The sequence below is a fragment of the Nannobrachium achirus genome (assembly GCF_963921795.1).
Source record: "Nannobrachium achirus genome assembly, chromosome: 12".
NCBI classification, from domain to species: domain Eukaryota; kingdom Metazoa; phylum Chordata; class Actinopteri; order Myctophiformes; family Myctophidae; genus Nannobrachium; species Nannobrachium achirus.
In genome coordinates this window covers 35,292,496-35,309,096 of record NC_137832.1, presented here as the reverse complement: position 1 = coordinate 35,309,096, position 16,601 = coordinate 35,292,496, and the positions used below count along the sequence as shown (strand labels likewise).

At 42.0% G+C, this 16,601-nt stretch overlaps 1 protein-coding gene across 3 annotated transcripts; it reads right to left on the bottom strand.

Moving 5' to 3' along the window:
* Positions 1-273: 273 nt before the first annotated feature.
* morc2 (MORC family CW-type zinc finger 2) lies at positions 274-16,229 on the bottom strand. 3 transcript variants are annotated; one of them, XM_080738010.1, is made up of 28 exons: positions 15,869-16,229; positions 15,261-15,404; positions 12,907-12,960; positions 11,916-11,950; positions 11,744-11,812; positions 11,484-11,574; positions 11,267-11,375; positions 10,367-10,526; positions 10,119-10,230; positions 9,862-9,987; positions 9,680-9,759; positions 9,480-9,562; positions 8,917-9,002; positions 8,623-8,763; positions 8,353-8,507; positions 8,116-8,244; positions 7,915-8,020; positions 7,312-7,444; positions 7,145-7,228; positions 5,380-5,613; positions 4,792-5,046; positions 4,164-4,268; positions 3,660-3,708; positions 3,382-3,520; positions 2,904-3,071; positions 2,592-2,685; positions 2,215-2,403; positions 274-2,035 (listed from the first exon to the last, which is right to left on the bottom strand). In XM_080738010.1, exons 2-28 carry the CDS (start codon positions 15,326-15,328, stop codon positions 1,967-1,969), a joined length of 3,123 nt encoding a protein of 1,040 aa, XP_080594136.1. In that variant the 5' UTR covers positions 15,329-15,404; positions 15,869-16,229; the 3' UTR covers positions 274-1,966. The 3 variants fall into 3 exon arrangements, with proteins under 3 accessions (XP_080594136.1, XP_080594137.1, XP_080594138.1); XM_080738011.1 differs by having other exon boundaries at positions 15,987-16,229; XM_080738012.1 differs by lacking the exon at positions 4,164-4,268.
* Between the last annotated feature and the right edge of the window lie 372 nt (positions 16,230-16,601).

The window sequence follows — 16,601 nt, the reverse complement described above, 5'->3', positions numbered from 1 at the left end:
TAATTTCGAAGTAGTTCCCTAGTTGGGTTTTGGAAACGCCCTGGCGTTTGTTTATTAGGAGAATGTTTTATTTCGAATAATCAATAAAAAGCCAATTACTGCAACACATACCAACACTAAAAATTAAAAATGTTTGTAAAAACGATAAACATAGCCTACTGTGTAGAGGATATTACAATCCCCCCAAATTATGAATACAAAGTAGGTTAGCCTGGATACTTTAGTGTTTTTTGTACTTGTTTTATTGTTCCATGACTTGTAAAGTGTCAAAAATACAGAACATCCCGTAACTATTTAAAAAATCTGTTCGGTCGTTGTACTGTTACTGTATGATTATGAACAGAGAGCTTGAACAGAACATAAATGAAAGAAACAATTGAACATAAGTGAAGACACAAAACAGTTTTGCCACAAACGTTTGTTTTTCTTTTCTTCTTTGAGATCAAAATAAACAAAACACATTACAACTACAGTAGGAGGGATTTATGGGTAATAACCATACTGATAAAACGCAGTAAGGAGTTTTGACTTGTGGGTGTCTCACCCACACACACACTTGGGTGTACTCTGTAGAACCAGGATACGGAAGGTAAGAAGCAACACCGATAGGTGTTTTGCATTTAGCACGATTTGAAAAGACTCATGTTGAATACAGGCTAAACTGGAGAAACCAAACCGGTGAAGTTGAATACATTAGTCCAATGGGCCATATGAGATGTCACTCTCCGAAAGGTGGCAAAGGTTACTATGCATTTTTGAAAAACGATATATCTGTAGATTATATTTTGGTACGATAACCCTTTCTGAGACACAGCTAAAATGGTGTTATCAGCCGCTAGAGATGGTGTCCCATTAATTAAAAAAATGAATCTGCTTTAAGTAGCATATGAGGGGATCATCATGATTCTGAATCCATTGCAAGCATGTGTTTTGCACGTGCTTGGTATGGATTCAGAATCATGAAAAAAACCCTAGTTTGACGCCTCATATGCTACTTAAAGCAGATTCATTTTTTGCATTTTTTTTTTAAGTTAATGGGACACCACTCTAAGCTAACGCGGACCAGTTTGTGTAGGCAGATGGGCGGGCGCGGCGAATCTCTCCGCGAGTCTCTGGCCAATAGCATGTGTTCTCCTCCCCCACCCCCCTCTGCTCAGCGCAGAGAACGCTGCTGCGTCATGACGTCAACACATTCGGTGCGACGCTCTCTGCACTCTGATTGGTTAGGGAAATTCTACACTTCCTCCAACAGGGATCATAACACAATCGCCCAGGCTTCTTTTTCTTCCTATCGCCAAAAGAAGCCTGGGTTTCCGAGGCTAATGTGACACCAACTCTAGCAGCTGATAACATCAATTTAGCTGTGTCTCAGATGCCAAAATATAATCTACAGATATAGAGCTTTTCAAAAATGCATAGTAACCTTTGCCACCTTTCAGAGAGCAACATCTCGTATGGCCACATCTGGAATTATTGATTTGTGTGCCTGGTAAATTCTTGTAATCCAATCACAGAGAAGAACGAAGAATAAAAATAATCATTAGAAATCAACAGAAACATTATTAAACATAAGGAACCTGTTAAGTCACCCGTCAATTGGGGTTGCAGAGTTTAACACATTAACATACAGAAGTGAGTATATAAAAGACTAAAAGGCTTGTTTCAATCTGACCAATGCAGGACTTTTCCAAACTCAGAGAGCATGCTGGTGCTAACTAAAACACTGAAACCAAAAGCTCAAGATACGGTTCTGATGAAACTAGTGGGGCAGTCACACATTGAAGACATCCTCTGATGTGCTTAGGGGCCTTTCATGTCCCTCCAGCTCAGATGCATGAAAGAATATCCAGTCTTTAGAGAACCATCAAGTCTCAGGTGCAACTGTTAGTCCAGTCCGTTGACTCTGTCCATTTATGTGCATATGTGGGCCTCTTCTTCCATTTCACTCTGTTCTCTTCGGTCCTTTTTACTCGCCTTTGGTAAGAAGGTCCTCTATGTAGGCATCTAGTTCATCATCCGTGTTTATGTCAATGTCCTAAAAGTATCAGGATTGGCATATTAGTTTGTGTGTGTTGTAAGTGAGAAGACATATATACACTTATACAGTAACTGTTTTTTTGGCAGTGAAGCAGATTATGGAAAGATACTTCAAGTGGGGTTTAAAATATCCAACTACAATATATGGGGTTTAAGCTTTTTTTTTTTTTTTTTTACCTCCTGTACTTTCTGCAGAAGTGCTACAATATTGGTTCGTAATTTCTGTAGCTTCTCATCTGCCTCCTTCAGTTTGATCTCAGCATTGCTGCTTTTCTCCTCCACAGCCTTGGCTCTGGCGTCAGCTCTGCTCTGGTAGGAGTTACATAACGACTGGAGACCCAGCTCATACTGCTTGAAATACTCTTGCTAAAGACAGAGGGAAGAAGTCACACAAATGTACCATTAGACACAATATCAGAACCATTTCAAAACTATTATGACATTGTGAAGCATGCTGGCCATGATCCATTCAACACATAGAAGAGGACGTATACAGGTTTTAAATATTCAATGAAATGCAAATTCTGAGTTGAGGGTCAACCCCTCTGACTTACCAATGGAAAGGCCACAAGCTCCTCTGCTGTCATGCCACTGACATCATCCTTAGGGATCCGAAAATCAGGAGGAAAGAAATAGCGCAGCAGGTTTCTGGTGAACACACACACAAATCACACAGATCACTCAATGAAAAATCAGCCACTTTCTAAAAACAATGTATCATTTCTACCATGACCAGCCTCATATTTAGGCTAGCGATTCCTTTTGCCCTGGACCGTTCTCGTCTTTGACAGTTTGTTCATGTGCCTGATTGTTTGTGTAAAGAGGCTTTTTTTATTTAGTGTAGCCAGGGACAGATGTCAGCTTACCTGATCATGGTGACCAGGCTGCCAGTCACCTCTCGACTGGTCCCTGGTTGGGTGGTGTCAGGCTCCATGGGTGCTGGCCCCTTATCCGTATCCTGCTGTGTGTCCGGGGTCTGAGAGTTTGGAGACGGAGGACGCATCAACCGCACCTCATCACTGCCCTTGAACACCCTTTACAAATAACACAGTGCAATATAAAAAAACATGTAGCATGATAAACCGAAGCTGTATTAATGTCCCACTATGTCCTTTTAAGAAATGTGTTATTACAAGCCAGACCTGGCCAAGATGGCATCATTGAAGGGACTTTCAAAATAAAACATTCAAATAGTCGAGTAATTAGACATTTGCAGGTCCATTTACTTAATTTATAAAACATATGGCATTCCATGTAAAAGGTTTTCGGACTTCCTCAATGTACAGTGAGTATATGCGAAACCAGCCCAATCGGTACTAACGACTGCGCACAAATGGAGCTTACCAGCGGTCTTTGGGTGTATTTCTGGGAACGTAGTCAAATTTCACTTTCCAACGAACATTGTGCTTGTTGGCCTCCACAGCAATCACTTTGCCTGTGAACCACTCCTTATTCACACGCACCTCAACCAGCAAACCTTTATCTAGAGTGGATACAAAATTAAAGAAAATCATGTACTGTAGTTCCTCCTCATAGCATTTTGAATGTTTTCAAAGTTTGCAGCTATGTATAACCTTGATTCATCTAGTTAAGTAGTGGAGAACCTCATCTCTCTGCCTTACCATTCTTAGGATCCTTGTCTGTATCCTCCACTGGAGACTTTTCAGATGCCTACAGACAAAAACAATTATCAACAGGGACATTACATGGACAGAATACGTTCATTTGGAGGTGGAGAAAGTGAAAACGAGAAATATAAATTATTCCTGTCCAGATGCAATGAAAAAAAGCGGTAGGCCTATTTTGACAGGAGTAGTAAGGTGTGAAGGACATGCTCCATAGAAAGTGTTTTATTAGAGTAGGAAATGGATAGCCTCACATAGGCAGACCAATCTGCCATTGCAAAGAAGAATCGCCCTACATGGTGATATTGTCTAGCTACGCGAGGCTAGGAAATGGATACTTCTACTCAAGAAAGGATAGCTGGAAGAGACAAGCAGCAAAATTAGAACAAAAGACAGAGAAAAGACCATAAAACCTTGTGAGATGCGAGAACGAAATCGACACGGCTCCACTTGAGAGTGGGTTAGTTAACGGACTGGGCGGGGAGTGGGGGTATATTCTACCTTGGCCATTGAGGCAGCTTTGGGCACAGGGGAGGGAGGTATGAGGGGTTTCCGTGTTGTTGTAGTGAGTACACCCTTCTTCTCTGGCTGAGGGGGTGTGGCCACCTGCAATGTCAACATCACAAAGGGGCTCTGAATGGAGTTGTGGTTTACTTTCTAAGGAAACACCTTTTAACTGAAGTCTACTGATCTTAACATCCAAGGGAAGCAATTATATTGATGATAAAGGCCTATACTTCTGAAAGCCCACACCAAGTTTGCATTAACTAATCAAATGTTATTCTCTTACTGTCCATTGACCGCCTATGTGCAAGACAGTCATACAGAAGACAGAATTGTTACAGTTCTGAATGATTCTTCCCAAAATGGTCCAGTAACAGTCAACCTGAACCTGAATTAGAACAATCACTCTCACAGGACAGAGCAGCTGAGGTCTATCCAAGGCATTTCTAGTGTGATGGATGGTGCAGTCAGCGGTTAAAATATGTGTTTCTGTGTACCAACTTGAACCCCTTGCTGACCTACAGTAGGACTGGAACCCCAACTCATTACAGCTCGTCAGCGTTCCTGTCCAACATGTGATGAAATGGATGACCCAATCTCCATTTGAACTTTTGTTTGTGTGTACCTCTGCAATCTTGCCACGTGGTGTCTTGAGAGGTGGTGATTTCTCAACAGCTTTCCCCCGGGTACCAGCTGCTGCAGCCATCTTGGATTTCTTAGTCTGCGGTTCTTCCTCTTCGCTCTCTTCACTCTCGTCCTCCTCCTCCTCGTCCTCCTCATCCTCCTCATCCTCTTCCTCCTCACTGTCCTCCTCTTCTATTATTCTCTTGCGTTGGCTTGCAGGTGTTTTGTTGGCAGGTGGTGGAGCTTTGGGTGGGGTCTGTGGAAGGACAGTGAACATCACAAATACAGAACCATACATCACAGACACAGGACAGCATTGTTGTAAAATTGTAAGATGGTATGGGTCAGTAACCCTTTTCTCCGTTATCATGACATGTACAATATTGTTGTACATTTTGGGAAATTATTAATTTTCCTACATCATGTACCTGTTTCTTAACATTTGTATGTGAACAATTGTCTGTTCTCCCGTACGTGGTGTATGATGTATTGACAAGGGTTTCTCTTCAGCAACGGTAGCCTCTTGACACAATAACTATTCTCAACTCACAACATAATGTGGGATGCTGCCCTCAAAGCTACAACTTACCCGTGAGCTGCGTACGGGTAGCGGTGCTTTAGCAGGAGCTTTGGCGGCAGACTTGACTGGAGGAGGGGAAGCCTTTGCTGCTGCTCTGAGTCTGGATAGGTCAACTTTTGGAGCAGGAGTCGCAGGTGTCCGTGTGGGGCGCTGAGGAGTGCCACGCGTCGGAGGCGCAACAGGGGCATTTTTCAGGTGAGCTGGGAGAGGTGGAGAGCGGGGGCGTGTTGAGGACCTGGTAGCCTTGGCGGGAAAAAGACAGGGAAAGAAACACGCATGAAATAAAGACTACTACGCTGTTATCACTATCCATATAGGGCTAATTAACCAATACTATTGTATGTAATTGTTAATGTTTTTCAGAGTGACCATCAGCAGTTCTCAAACTGGATTTAACACATTAATTAGTTCTACAAGCACATTCCAATGTGGGATGTGCATGATTGTGCACCGTTTTGAGGTGCGCCACTTTAAGTGACAGCTGAACCATAGCCACGAGTCCTGTGATGTTAGCTCCATCCTGTTAAGCCAACGCATGCATCAAAAATCCAATGTGCCGGTACAAAATCTATAATACCAGTAAGACTCCCTAATCGGGAGATAAGCGACCGTAGGTCACTTATCTCCACAAATAGGGCAAAAATTTGTTTTTCCAAAAACTTCCGGATCCATGTTGATGACATGAGTGTAGACATACTGTGTAGTGATTTCCGTGATTTGAGGGCCAAAACTGTAGGAGCAGTGGCCAAAAATGTGTTTTAAAAATCGGCCTGTAGGTGGCGCTAGAAGAGGGCCATGTGAGAAATGAGGGGTGGGGTGTCCGCGTTGCCTTGGCGGACGATTAGGTACCGGCCCCGGCTCTCCCGGACGCTCCTAGCCCGAGTTACGGCATTTTATGTGAGCTGCAGTGGCAGGGGGTCCTCCACTGGGGGCGCCACCACTTTTGCATCTGTTCTGGAGCACCAGGAGTGGGTGGTCCCCGGGAATTCCCCGTGAGCAGCCCCGTTGGGGTGGTCATTTGGTAATTTTTGCACATTTGGTATTTTTTTTTACACCTGGGGGTCCCCCAGGGACCTGGGGGTCCCTGGAACTCTGGGGGTCCTTGGAGGTTGTAGTTTGGCAGGCAAGGAGTTTGTGTGGAAATTTTGGCATGGATCGGGCCAACGGTGGCCGAGATATGAGCAGGGCAAAAGTGTGACGTGTGAGGTGTGACGGACTGACTGACGGACGCACGGACACCTCGAGCAGCTTTCTGTAGTAAGTGCGACCTACGGTCGCAATTAATGTCAAAACAAGGGGAAAATACCAGTTTGTATTCTATCGATAACCCTAAGTTTCTGTTTGAATGCCTCGTCTTAAAATAAACAAAAGGCAATTTCACCCAATCTTCATATAATTGGTCCTCAAATGCTCATGATAAAGTGGTACCATGTTTTTCTACTCTGCGTCTCATAAGAGGGCTGTAGACACCTCAGAAACCTGCCTACCAGTGACATTCTTTTCTCAGAACAAGATTTTTACGGAAGGCTTCCATTAAAGCATGATAACTTTCCAGGAATAGAAATATATGGTGTGGCGTTCCATGCAATCTGTGGCTACCGATAGTAAGTTTGCTATGATCTGTCTACTTTTTAGGGGTATATATACATGGATACACATTAATACATGTGTGCATACAGGGGACATAGAGACCAATGCTGTTTTAAACATCTGGCCCCTTCAGCTCTACACCGTAAAAAGTGAATGAGAGAAGTTGGTAAAGGGTGCTTGGTACCTGTGAAGAACTCTCAGATGGCCTCATGCTGACCTCCAGTGGTAGCTTCCTCACATCTGCAGCAGATTTGATAGTGGTGGTTTTCTAAGAGGAGGATAAATCTTGTTTTAATTCTCATGTACACAAATAGAGAATGAGAAGGTTTATTTGATTATAAATGGAGATACCTGCAAGGCCTCGAGTTTCTCTTGCTGCTGTTTGATTTTGTCAGTCAGTTCTTTTTGTTTGGTTTCAGCTGTGGGCTTGTCTTTCCTGAGAACTCCACATGGCAGGTTCGGTTTCTGTTCTGGAGCATTACACCTGAAACACACAACACACACCTGATGTAGTCACATGGGAACACACGTGTACAACAGTACAGGGTTTTCAAAATACTCATAGATTGACTTCAAAGTAAACAGAACTGAAACAATCTTCCACAGGCAACGAATAATGATGAAATGTGTGAAATGTAATCAAAGGCAGGAATGATTGAATGATTTGTGATATATTGCTTAGTGTTGATTTATCTGTGTTTTACATTGAGAGCTGAGAACATGGCCCTGAAGCATAGCTGCTAAGCCCAGGATGTATATACCTAGTCAGTGGCCCCTTTGTTTTAAGGCTGTGCAAAGGAGATAATGTTTTGGCTCTAACAAGCCCAGTTGAGAAGAATGGGTTATTGTTTTGCTTTAGCCAATTATGAATGGACCGTCAGGGTAGAGCAAGTCAGTCTATCTTTGTGCTTTGCTGAAACAAAATGTCTGATGTGTGAATGTTACAGTGTGTACCTGTCCTGGGTGCCATCAGGGTTCATCAGACACACCCAACTGTCAGGGTAGCGTTTGTCCACGGAATCCATCTGGAACGGTAATGTTCTCCACTTTAAACACTTATCTATGAAGAGAGGGAGGAAGCAATGTGACTGTGTTACAAGTGCGTCACTCTCGACTGTGTGCTTATACGTGTTAGATGCTTTGTGTGTAACTCACCACACTGTATGGTAATAGGTATCTCCATGGCACGGCGTCTCTTGTATCTCTGTTCTGATGAGGGAGGTGCCGACCAGCTGGCAGACAGGTAGCCAAACTCATCCCAGAACTTCACTATGCCCTTCTGAGCTGCATAATAAACAAACATGTCAATCATTAGTAAAATAAATAAAAAAATATTTTTCCCCTTGTCTGAATGACGGGGTGGCTGCAACTGAATTAAAGTAATTAACTCACCAATGTTACTATCTTTCCAGTACTGAGCGAGATGCTCTCCCATGGATTTCAGAAGATGCCGATACTCCTTGGCGTCTGCAAAGTCTTGTTTGTTGTGAGTAGGTTCAAGTACTAGATATGGAACATCTACTACTCCCACTACACCTCCGCAAGCCCTGGAAAACACCAATGACAAAAATCATTTCCCACTCATCTGTAAAATGTAAAATATTCAGATTGTAATTGAAGAATAAAACATTTTGACAACCCTATTGTGTGTGTTTTACTCACATGCCTCCCTCCAGCTGAGGGCCTGTTTTCTCATACATCTTGATGAGTCGAGAGCAATTGTACACAAACATCCCATCAAGCTCCCTCTGGTCAATGTTCACCCCGAATATGAAACTCAGCTCCTTGGGCTCCTTTAATGCTCTGAGGAGGAAGAGGAAAGGAAGGAATGAGACCAATGGAATAAAGAAACATTTCAGCGAGAACCTTTGTCCAGCCACTATGCAAACCACTGTTCAGCTTTCCAAGCACCTGGCAATGGAGTTTTAAAGGAGCAATATGCAAACTGAGTCTTACTTCTGTTTGGTTTCATGTATCATCTTCTTCATGTTAGCTTCCCGCCGAAGTATCTCTGCAGTGTCCTGTGCCTTCCTTACAAGGGCCTAGTAATGGGTAGGGAAGAGACCAGTGATTGGAATGTAACATAATACTTATTGCATGTTACATTAATACATCATTTTGAGATTTAAATGGTTGCTATTTCTAATTTCCATATAGAATCTAATTTTAATATGCATTGGGGATTCTATAAACTGTGTATAGATAGTTAAGAAGATTTATCCCGGTTACAGAGGTATGTTGTCATTTTAAGTCCAAGTTAAAAAGTCTTTGAGGTTAGAGATTGGCTGATGTTGGTAATATTGTTTTTTGTTTTTCTTTCCTTTTGGATGAGCCACTATTAGAACCTGCTTCCCCATTTGGCATTGAAGCAAACTTTGTAACAGTAGACCCATTTAAGATTGACACTCACAGTTGTGCACAAAAAGAAAAAGTAATTTGAATTCTCTTTGGATGCTTACTTGACACTCACAGTTGTGAACAAAAAGAAAAAGTAATTTGAATTCTCTTTGGATGCTTACCCGTGACTCTTTTGATAGGTCACCCGCTAATTTAGCATCCAAAGCCACTCTTTTACTCTCTGCCTCACGAGCCTTCTCCTCCGCTGAAAAAACAAACACACACACACACACACACAAAATCATTAAAGTCAGTAACTTATATGAACACAAAAAAACATAATGACACAGCTTAAATGAATACAAACAGCCAATGGACTCACAGATCTTGGCAAGGTGATCTGCCTTCTTTACTTCTTGCTCGGCACGAGTTTTGAAACGAGTTGATGTGTATTTATAAACCCTAATGACAAACATCATGGAACATGTGAGAAAAATCAGCATTTTGGGATAGCGTAGTTTTAGAATGCTGTATATTATATGCATTTTTCTCTGTGCACTTTACCTGGGTTTATAAAGACAACAGGACAATCTCTTGGTTCGAACTTTGTGGCTCTGGATGAAGATTCTCATGCGTGGGTCAATGTACAACACAGCTGCGTAAGCTCGGAACGACCGCCTCTCTGGCTTCCTGCGAGATACAAACATCATCACATTTTTTGGATGCTAAACAGTAAAGCTAACCAAATAATAAATACATCGTCATGATGGACTCTTGATCTCATATAACGTTTTTAAGACGAAAGTGAAAGTAGTACTTACACGCCTTCTGCAAGTGTCCCAGCCATCACAATATCCTGGTGATCTGTCTCTACATCCAACTCAGGCTCCCCATTGTCCATCAGCTTCAGATTGAAGATGATAACCAGTGTACCTTTACACACCACATGCATCCAAAATTATATATAGATATATAAAATATAAAAGATAATATCAAGCATTGTGCTCAATCAACCATCAGATGAATGATTACACAGTACACACACACAGGAACATAAAAACACACTTACCACTGCTACTTTCGATTTTTTTGAATTGGTCCATCAACTGCTCTTTAGATTTAAATGGAGAGTATTTGAAAATTAGCTCCGTCTCAATAGCATATTTCTCAGGGTCAGAGGTAATCGGCTCCTGTGTCTTCAGGTCCCAAGTGGGGAGGGGCACAATCACCTGAATATGGAGAATGTAGATAATATTAGAACAAAATTCCTATAATACAAAGCACCTGCATCCACTAAATAGACCTCCAGCCCCCCCCTTAAAGGACAAATTTGTTTTTTTTTACAAGGGTTCATATTTTAGATTGTAACTAGAGTAAATATGAGTGTTAAAAGGTTTCCATTTACTTCTATTGTTGCATGCGCACAATGAGCCGACAAATTCTTTATTATTTACAGCAACGCTGCTAGCCCCCATAAGTCACACCTAACCATGAAAGGAAACCAATGCGGTGCATGTTGGAGGGCTCATTGTATCTAAAAATACATATTCAGCCACTTGTACGCATGCCCCCAACCACTGAAATCAAACTCGCTAAATTGGCTAAAACGAAAGAAAGAAGTAAATGAAAACATTTTAATAACTCTTTTCTCCAATTACAATCTAAAATATGAACCCTTGTTGTAAAAAGTCTTCCATAAACAAAAAAAAACAAAAGAAAAAAGTAAAACATACCACTCACACTACCTACAAGTCAAGACTGTAATAGATTTCATTTTCATTGTGTTCTGGGGCAAATACAATTTACATTATTAATTGTGCTAAGCTGAAATCCCATTCTGAACCTATGATCTCTACCGTTGGAGAATTTGAACAAACTTGGGGAACTAATGTGGAAGTCTGTTGTGCCCCGCAATATCACAATGGTCAACAACAAGGCCATTAGCATAACCACTACATTCAACTCTGACCTCATCCAGTCCCTCTTCTTCATGGAACGTCCTTGATAGAAAAAGGCATGTCAGGGTGTTGTCCTTTTTAGTGAACAGGATAAAGTCCTTCCCAATACGCATGGACCCCCTGTGGATACACGTACACATAACATGCGTGTTTCAGTCATTAAAAAGAAAAAAAGCCTCATGTAAGTACATCCAATCATTGGCAGAATCTCAATCAGTTGACTCTTACGATTTTAATCCATTTCCGTATTGGCCAATATGAGTGGATTCCGGTGTCCGCTTACTGGACTTTCCAAACTGAATCACATGGGTTGCCTCACCTAATGAAAACATCAAAAATCAATCTGTATCAGTATCTTTCAAAAACACCAAGTCACTCAAGCATGTTGGATTATCATTGAAGATCTATTAACTGATCGTAAACTTGGATTGTTTAATTGTATAGAAGTATAGTAATAATAGTATCATGGTGTCATGTGCGGCACTCACTGGGATCCATTCCAATGCCATCATCAAGAAAACATAACATGTAGCCGCCTCGCAGTTCAGGTCTCTTTTCTGTCATCCAAACAAGAAAAGTCAGGGAATGTGGTTAGGATAGGACACAAATGTGTATTGTGTACTAAAGTACTAACTGTGTACGAGTGTGACTGATGTCTACCTGTGTAGAGGTCTATTCGTGTGGCACTAGCATCTCTGTGGGGAAAAACAACAACTAATTAACAGACTGTTATAAGAATGGTCTATAATGGTATTATCAAAGGCTTTTCCAAGGTAGCTTGGGTGCCAGCCTGTTCGCTCCGTTCCGCAATTTGTTTTGTCTCTCCGCATCAGTCTGGAAAGCCTTGTATCTCCAAGGGGAGGTGGGACAGAACGCGGCTTTACAGCCACTGTGGCTTCCGATTGGTCTGTGGTGCGGGGCGGGACGAATACACCAGTGTGTATTAGCTGGCTGATGACGTAGCTACTAGCTACCCTAACCCTACTCTTTTTTTTATGATTAGTACTTTATTAAATTTCCATTTTTTAAACCAGAAAATACAAGGACAAAAATAATACACAACAATGATGACAATACAACATACAAACACTAATACAAAATGAAAATAAACAAATAATAATATAAAACAGTTTTCCAGCACACACAGGTACAGCGGACATCCACAGTCAAACCCCCTATGAAAATGTTATTACACACATTTACCAGTGAGTACAGGCTCGCTTATGAGCCAGGAACGCCTCCCAGTCCCAAGTCCTGCAACAGGTCAACAGGTGACCCCACTTCAGATCGTATTTGTCCGTATTATTGAGCAACCTGTAGGACAGTCTCTCATAAGCCGCGACTTGACCTAAAGATGCACACCACTGAGAAAAAGCAGGCACTGTTGGTGCTTTCCAATCCTTGACCAAGAGCCTCCTGCCTAGCATGAGAACCCTAACCCTACTCTGATTCGTTGGAACAACACCCAATCAGCAACGACCTTGCTACGTCACAATGGAAGTTCAGAAATGCGAGTCAACTGAATCATTTCCAGACTGTAATGCGGAAAAACAAAACATATTGCGGAACGGAGCGAACAGGCTGGCACCCAGGCTATTTCCAAGGCACACTATCAACAATATGTGTCCCTATGTATAATCATTACAGGTACCTGGAGTTATCCACAAGTTCTGCCAAGGCTCCAAACAAGAACTCATGTGTTGTCCTGAAAAGAGAGAGCTTATCAGTTTCTTGAAAATTAAGATTTATGAGCGCACATTGCAGATAAGAAGTATTGACAGAGTCAGTGATGTGTTCTGTTTTTATGAGTGTATGTTTGTTGTAGAAGTAAAAAAAAAAAGAAAAGAAAAAAAGAAAAGAAAGTCTACCCTAGCAGTTACAAGGTCAGGAGATGACTATTTTACGTTGTATTTAAGTTTGAAGATGGATGGCCAGAACATAATCAATGAGTAATTTAAGAACTGGAACTTGCGACAGACTCTTATACAACTAAACTATATTACAGTTAAGGTTTATAAAGATTATTTTGTATCTGCGTTGCAATAAAAGTTAATAAATAAAAGGTTTATGGTATAACTGTACTAGAAGAACTGTGTAATAATTTTGTTTAGGCCACATTCTTGACCTTTGCAGATAATTCATTTAATTCATTATTTGTATCTGGACTGGAGACTGATACAAATGGCTCAGGGGTAGAAAAACCATCCTTAGAACACGGAGGGTTCCCGCAAGGTTCCCAGTTCGATCCCGGGCTCCCCCAGAGTTAGTGTCAAAGATTGAGCGAGACTCTTAACGCCTAGTTGCTCCCGGTGAGCAGGTTGGTACCTTAAATGGTTTCCTCCACCATCGGTGTATGAATGTGTGTGTGAATGGGTGAATGTAATGCACAATCTCTGTAAGGTGCCTTGGATAAAGGCGCTATATATGCACCATTTACCATTTAGACAGTAAGGTCATACTCTCTTTCAAATAGAGATTAACTGGAGCTTTTTCATAGAAAAGGAGTTCTTGTCTCTTGTCGGTAGATTCTTTATAATTATTAATATCATATCTTAGATGGGACTGTCAGACATTGTATATTTATTTACAAATTAATTTGATGGGCCAAATATCGTTGACGGGACTGTCCTGACCTATGGCTGTCTGTTATCTAGAATGCCTACTATGCAGTAGTGTAAGCAATTTGTGTATAATTATATATATTTTTTAATATCCTGTTAAGAGTGTGTGTGTGTGTGTGTGTGTGTGGTCTGTGGTCTGTGGTGTTTTCCTTTTTTATAGTAGGGAGAAAGTAAACTGAGGACAGGGAGTGAATGAAATCACGCAACAAAAGTCTCCTGCCGGACGTGAAAAGGAGGAGTTCAGATTCAGGAAGGTTACAGTTATCATACAAAATTTGCTTACATTAACATGTGGCTATACATCACGCCTGAAAATAATTCAAGAATCTCACAGTTCAAGGTTGTGCTTTGTTGTTACATCTTTGTACAAGCACATAAGAGGAAAACATATTTTGTTCTGTTCCCTGTATTAACAGATATAGATTCAAAGATCATCAGGTGCCATTCATCATTGCCCGAGCAATGCAGCCATATTAGTGGTTATCAAGTGCTATGATTAATGCAATACTGCAACCAATGCAGCCATGCATTTAATCATTACATGCATAGTTCCTTCTAATGTCAGGCAGCTCAGTGTGGCATAGTGCTCTGCCCAGGGTGGCACATTTGAATGCACTGATGGGTTGGCATGGCTACTCTCGGGTGATGTCAGTTACTGGATCACTCTCTCTCTGCCCACTCCCCTCACTCAAGATGATAAATAAAAGCTATAGTGATATATGAATACAATACAGTTTAGTTACAGTGCAATTGAAGAATGAAAATGGTTCTTTCTTGTAAACAATGAATATGGTCTGTGTGCAGTTTTGTTGAACCTTTAACAGATAAACTGACCAAATTAAGTCATAATGTTTCATGTACTAAACTTTGATGGCACACCTGAAAATAATGTCTGTGTGGATTAAGCCTGTGTTTTACTGGCTGAAATAGTTTTTATAGGATTTAGGGAGCTTGTGTTTTGTGTTGTGGTTGAGATATTGTTTATTGTAGATAGTATACAAAAAGGTTGGGTTAGTGTGTGTGGGTGAGAGAGAATTAATTAGAGACTGTGGAACCATGGGTGTATGTAATATTATGTGCAAAGTTGCAGACTGATGCAGTGCATCATTGACAGTCAATAATAATGGGAAATGTAATATTAGTTTTTGTGTCTGTGAGACATTCCTTCAATACTGCAACATCAAGTTGGCATTGCTATTCGTAAGAGTTGCAGTCTTTGTATTTATGCATAGGCTGACATAGATTGAAACTGTAAACCTCTGAGCCACACAAAAACATTTGAGTAGGAATTGGTTTCAACAGGAGAATGATCAGGTATAAAAGTCATAAGATTTTGGGTCATGCAAGTTAAAGTCCATAGACTATCTACACAAACTGTACTTACGAGTTGGTGTGCAGGTATTCAAAAGTCAGCTGAGCCCTGTTGAGGGTACTGTAGTTGGAGTAGGCCATTGTCTCTAACTTCCTCGCTTCCTGGTCTTGTGTCTTCTCTTATTCCATCATTAAGCCCGTTTCCATGTTTTAGCTCCTAAGAAGCAAGAGCCGTGGGTGGTGTGGGGAGACAAAGCAACAGCAACACTTAACTCTGAGACAAGTCTACCACGAATCATTTTTCATATAGTCAAAACACCACCCCACTCCCACCGTCCCTCCAAATTCTTGCCACTCATTCACGTGGTTAGGCCTGCAGTAAGGTCAACATTTATTTATGTTTGAATCAGATGAGGGCTCATTTTGTCAGTTTATTACACACTGGCATTACTCGTATTTTCAACCGAGATATGAGTTATTGTCTCGCAATGTGCCGGGGAGGAAAGAATGTCTGAACTTGTTAACAAACAGCATAAACGTTCATCTGCCAACCTGGACAATGTTCCTATGCAACTTAGCGAACGTGCTAGCTAACGTTAGCGTCGGCAACGTAATGATAGCTAGCCTGCTAGCGATAGACCGAATAAGAACGCGTAGCGCCCTAAATTAACATTCACCAACTTTGCAATCCAGTAGAAGTGGACACCGACTTCATCAAGTGTTACGCGATGGCGAGTACGTCCTTTCGATGAAGAATAAAGTAATTGGCGCTTTTATATTTCCTTTACCGGATACATACATCAGCAAACCGCCACAGGCCGCGAGGAAGACAGTCTCTCCCCCCCTCGAGAGAGTGTTTTTTACTGGTGATTCAGTCAGAGTGTATGAAAGGGTGCGCTCGTTTTATTGTCCACGACATTGCAAGCGGCGCGAAGGCCAGCGGACCTTGGTCCTGCTCTTCGCCCCCGAGCGCCGCAGGCGCGAGTGGCCGCGAAGAGCGGACCAGGGCCGCGCGGCCGGCGGAGCGCCGCGCGAGTTACGAAGCCGTCGTGAATGCAATAGTTATATTTATGCCCAGGCCGTAAGGCCTGGGCAAGCCCACGATAAACGCCCGCGCAGTCCGGTGCGCATTTCCGAACGCACCCTTTCCCCACACTCGGACTGAAACACCAGTAAAAAACACCATCCCCCGCCCCTCGTTCTAGAGTCGCTCCTGCCGCTGTGTGCAAGGGTTTGCTGTGACGGTAGTCTACATCCCATAGCCCGGTGGGAAACTCGTGCATTGATTGGCTGGTTGGTTGTTGTCGCACAACTGCTAGCAAGGACTTTCGTTTGCACATCCGGTCTGCAGAGGTTACGGAAACTGTACTTGTATGTGTGTGGAGTAGGCGGGCTCTAGACCGGATATCACTGG

Excerpts from the sequence above, each read along its gene's own strand:
- morc2 (XM_080738010.1), bottom strand. The coding sequence starts at position 15,328 with ATGGCCTACTCCAACTACAGTACCCTCAACAGGGCTCAGCTGACTTTT. Across the intron at positions 8,764-8,916 it reads ATACATGAAACCAAACAGAA|AGCATTAAAGGAGCCCAAGG; the intron begins GTAAGACTCAGT and ends CTTCCTCCTCAG. Across the intron at positions 3,709-4,163 it reads AAGCTGCCTCAATGGCCAAG|GCATCTGAAAAGTCTCCAGT; the intron begins GTAGAATATACC and ends TTTTGTCTGTAG.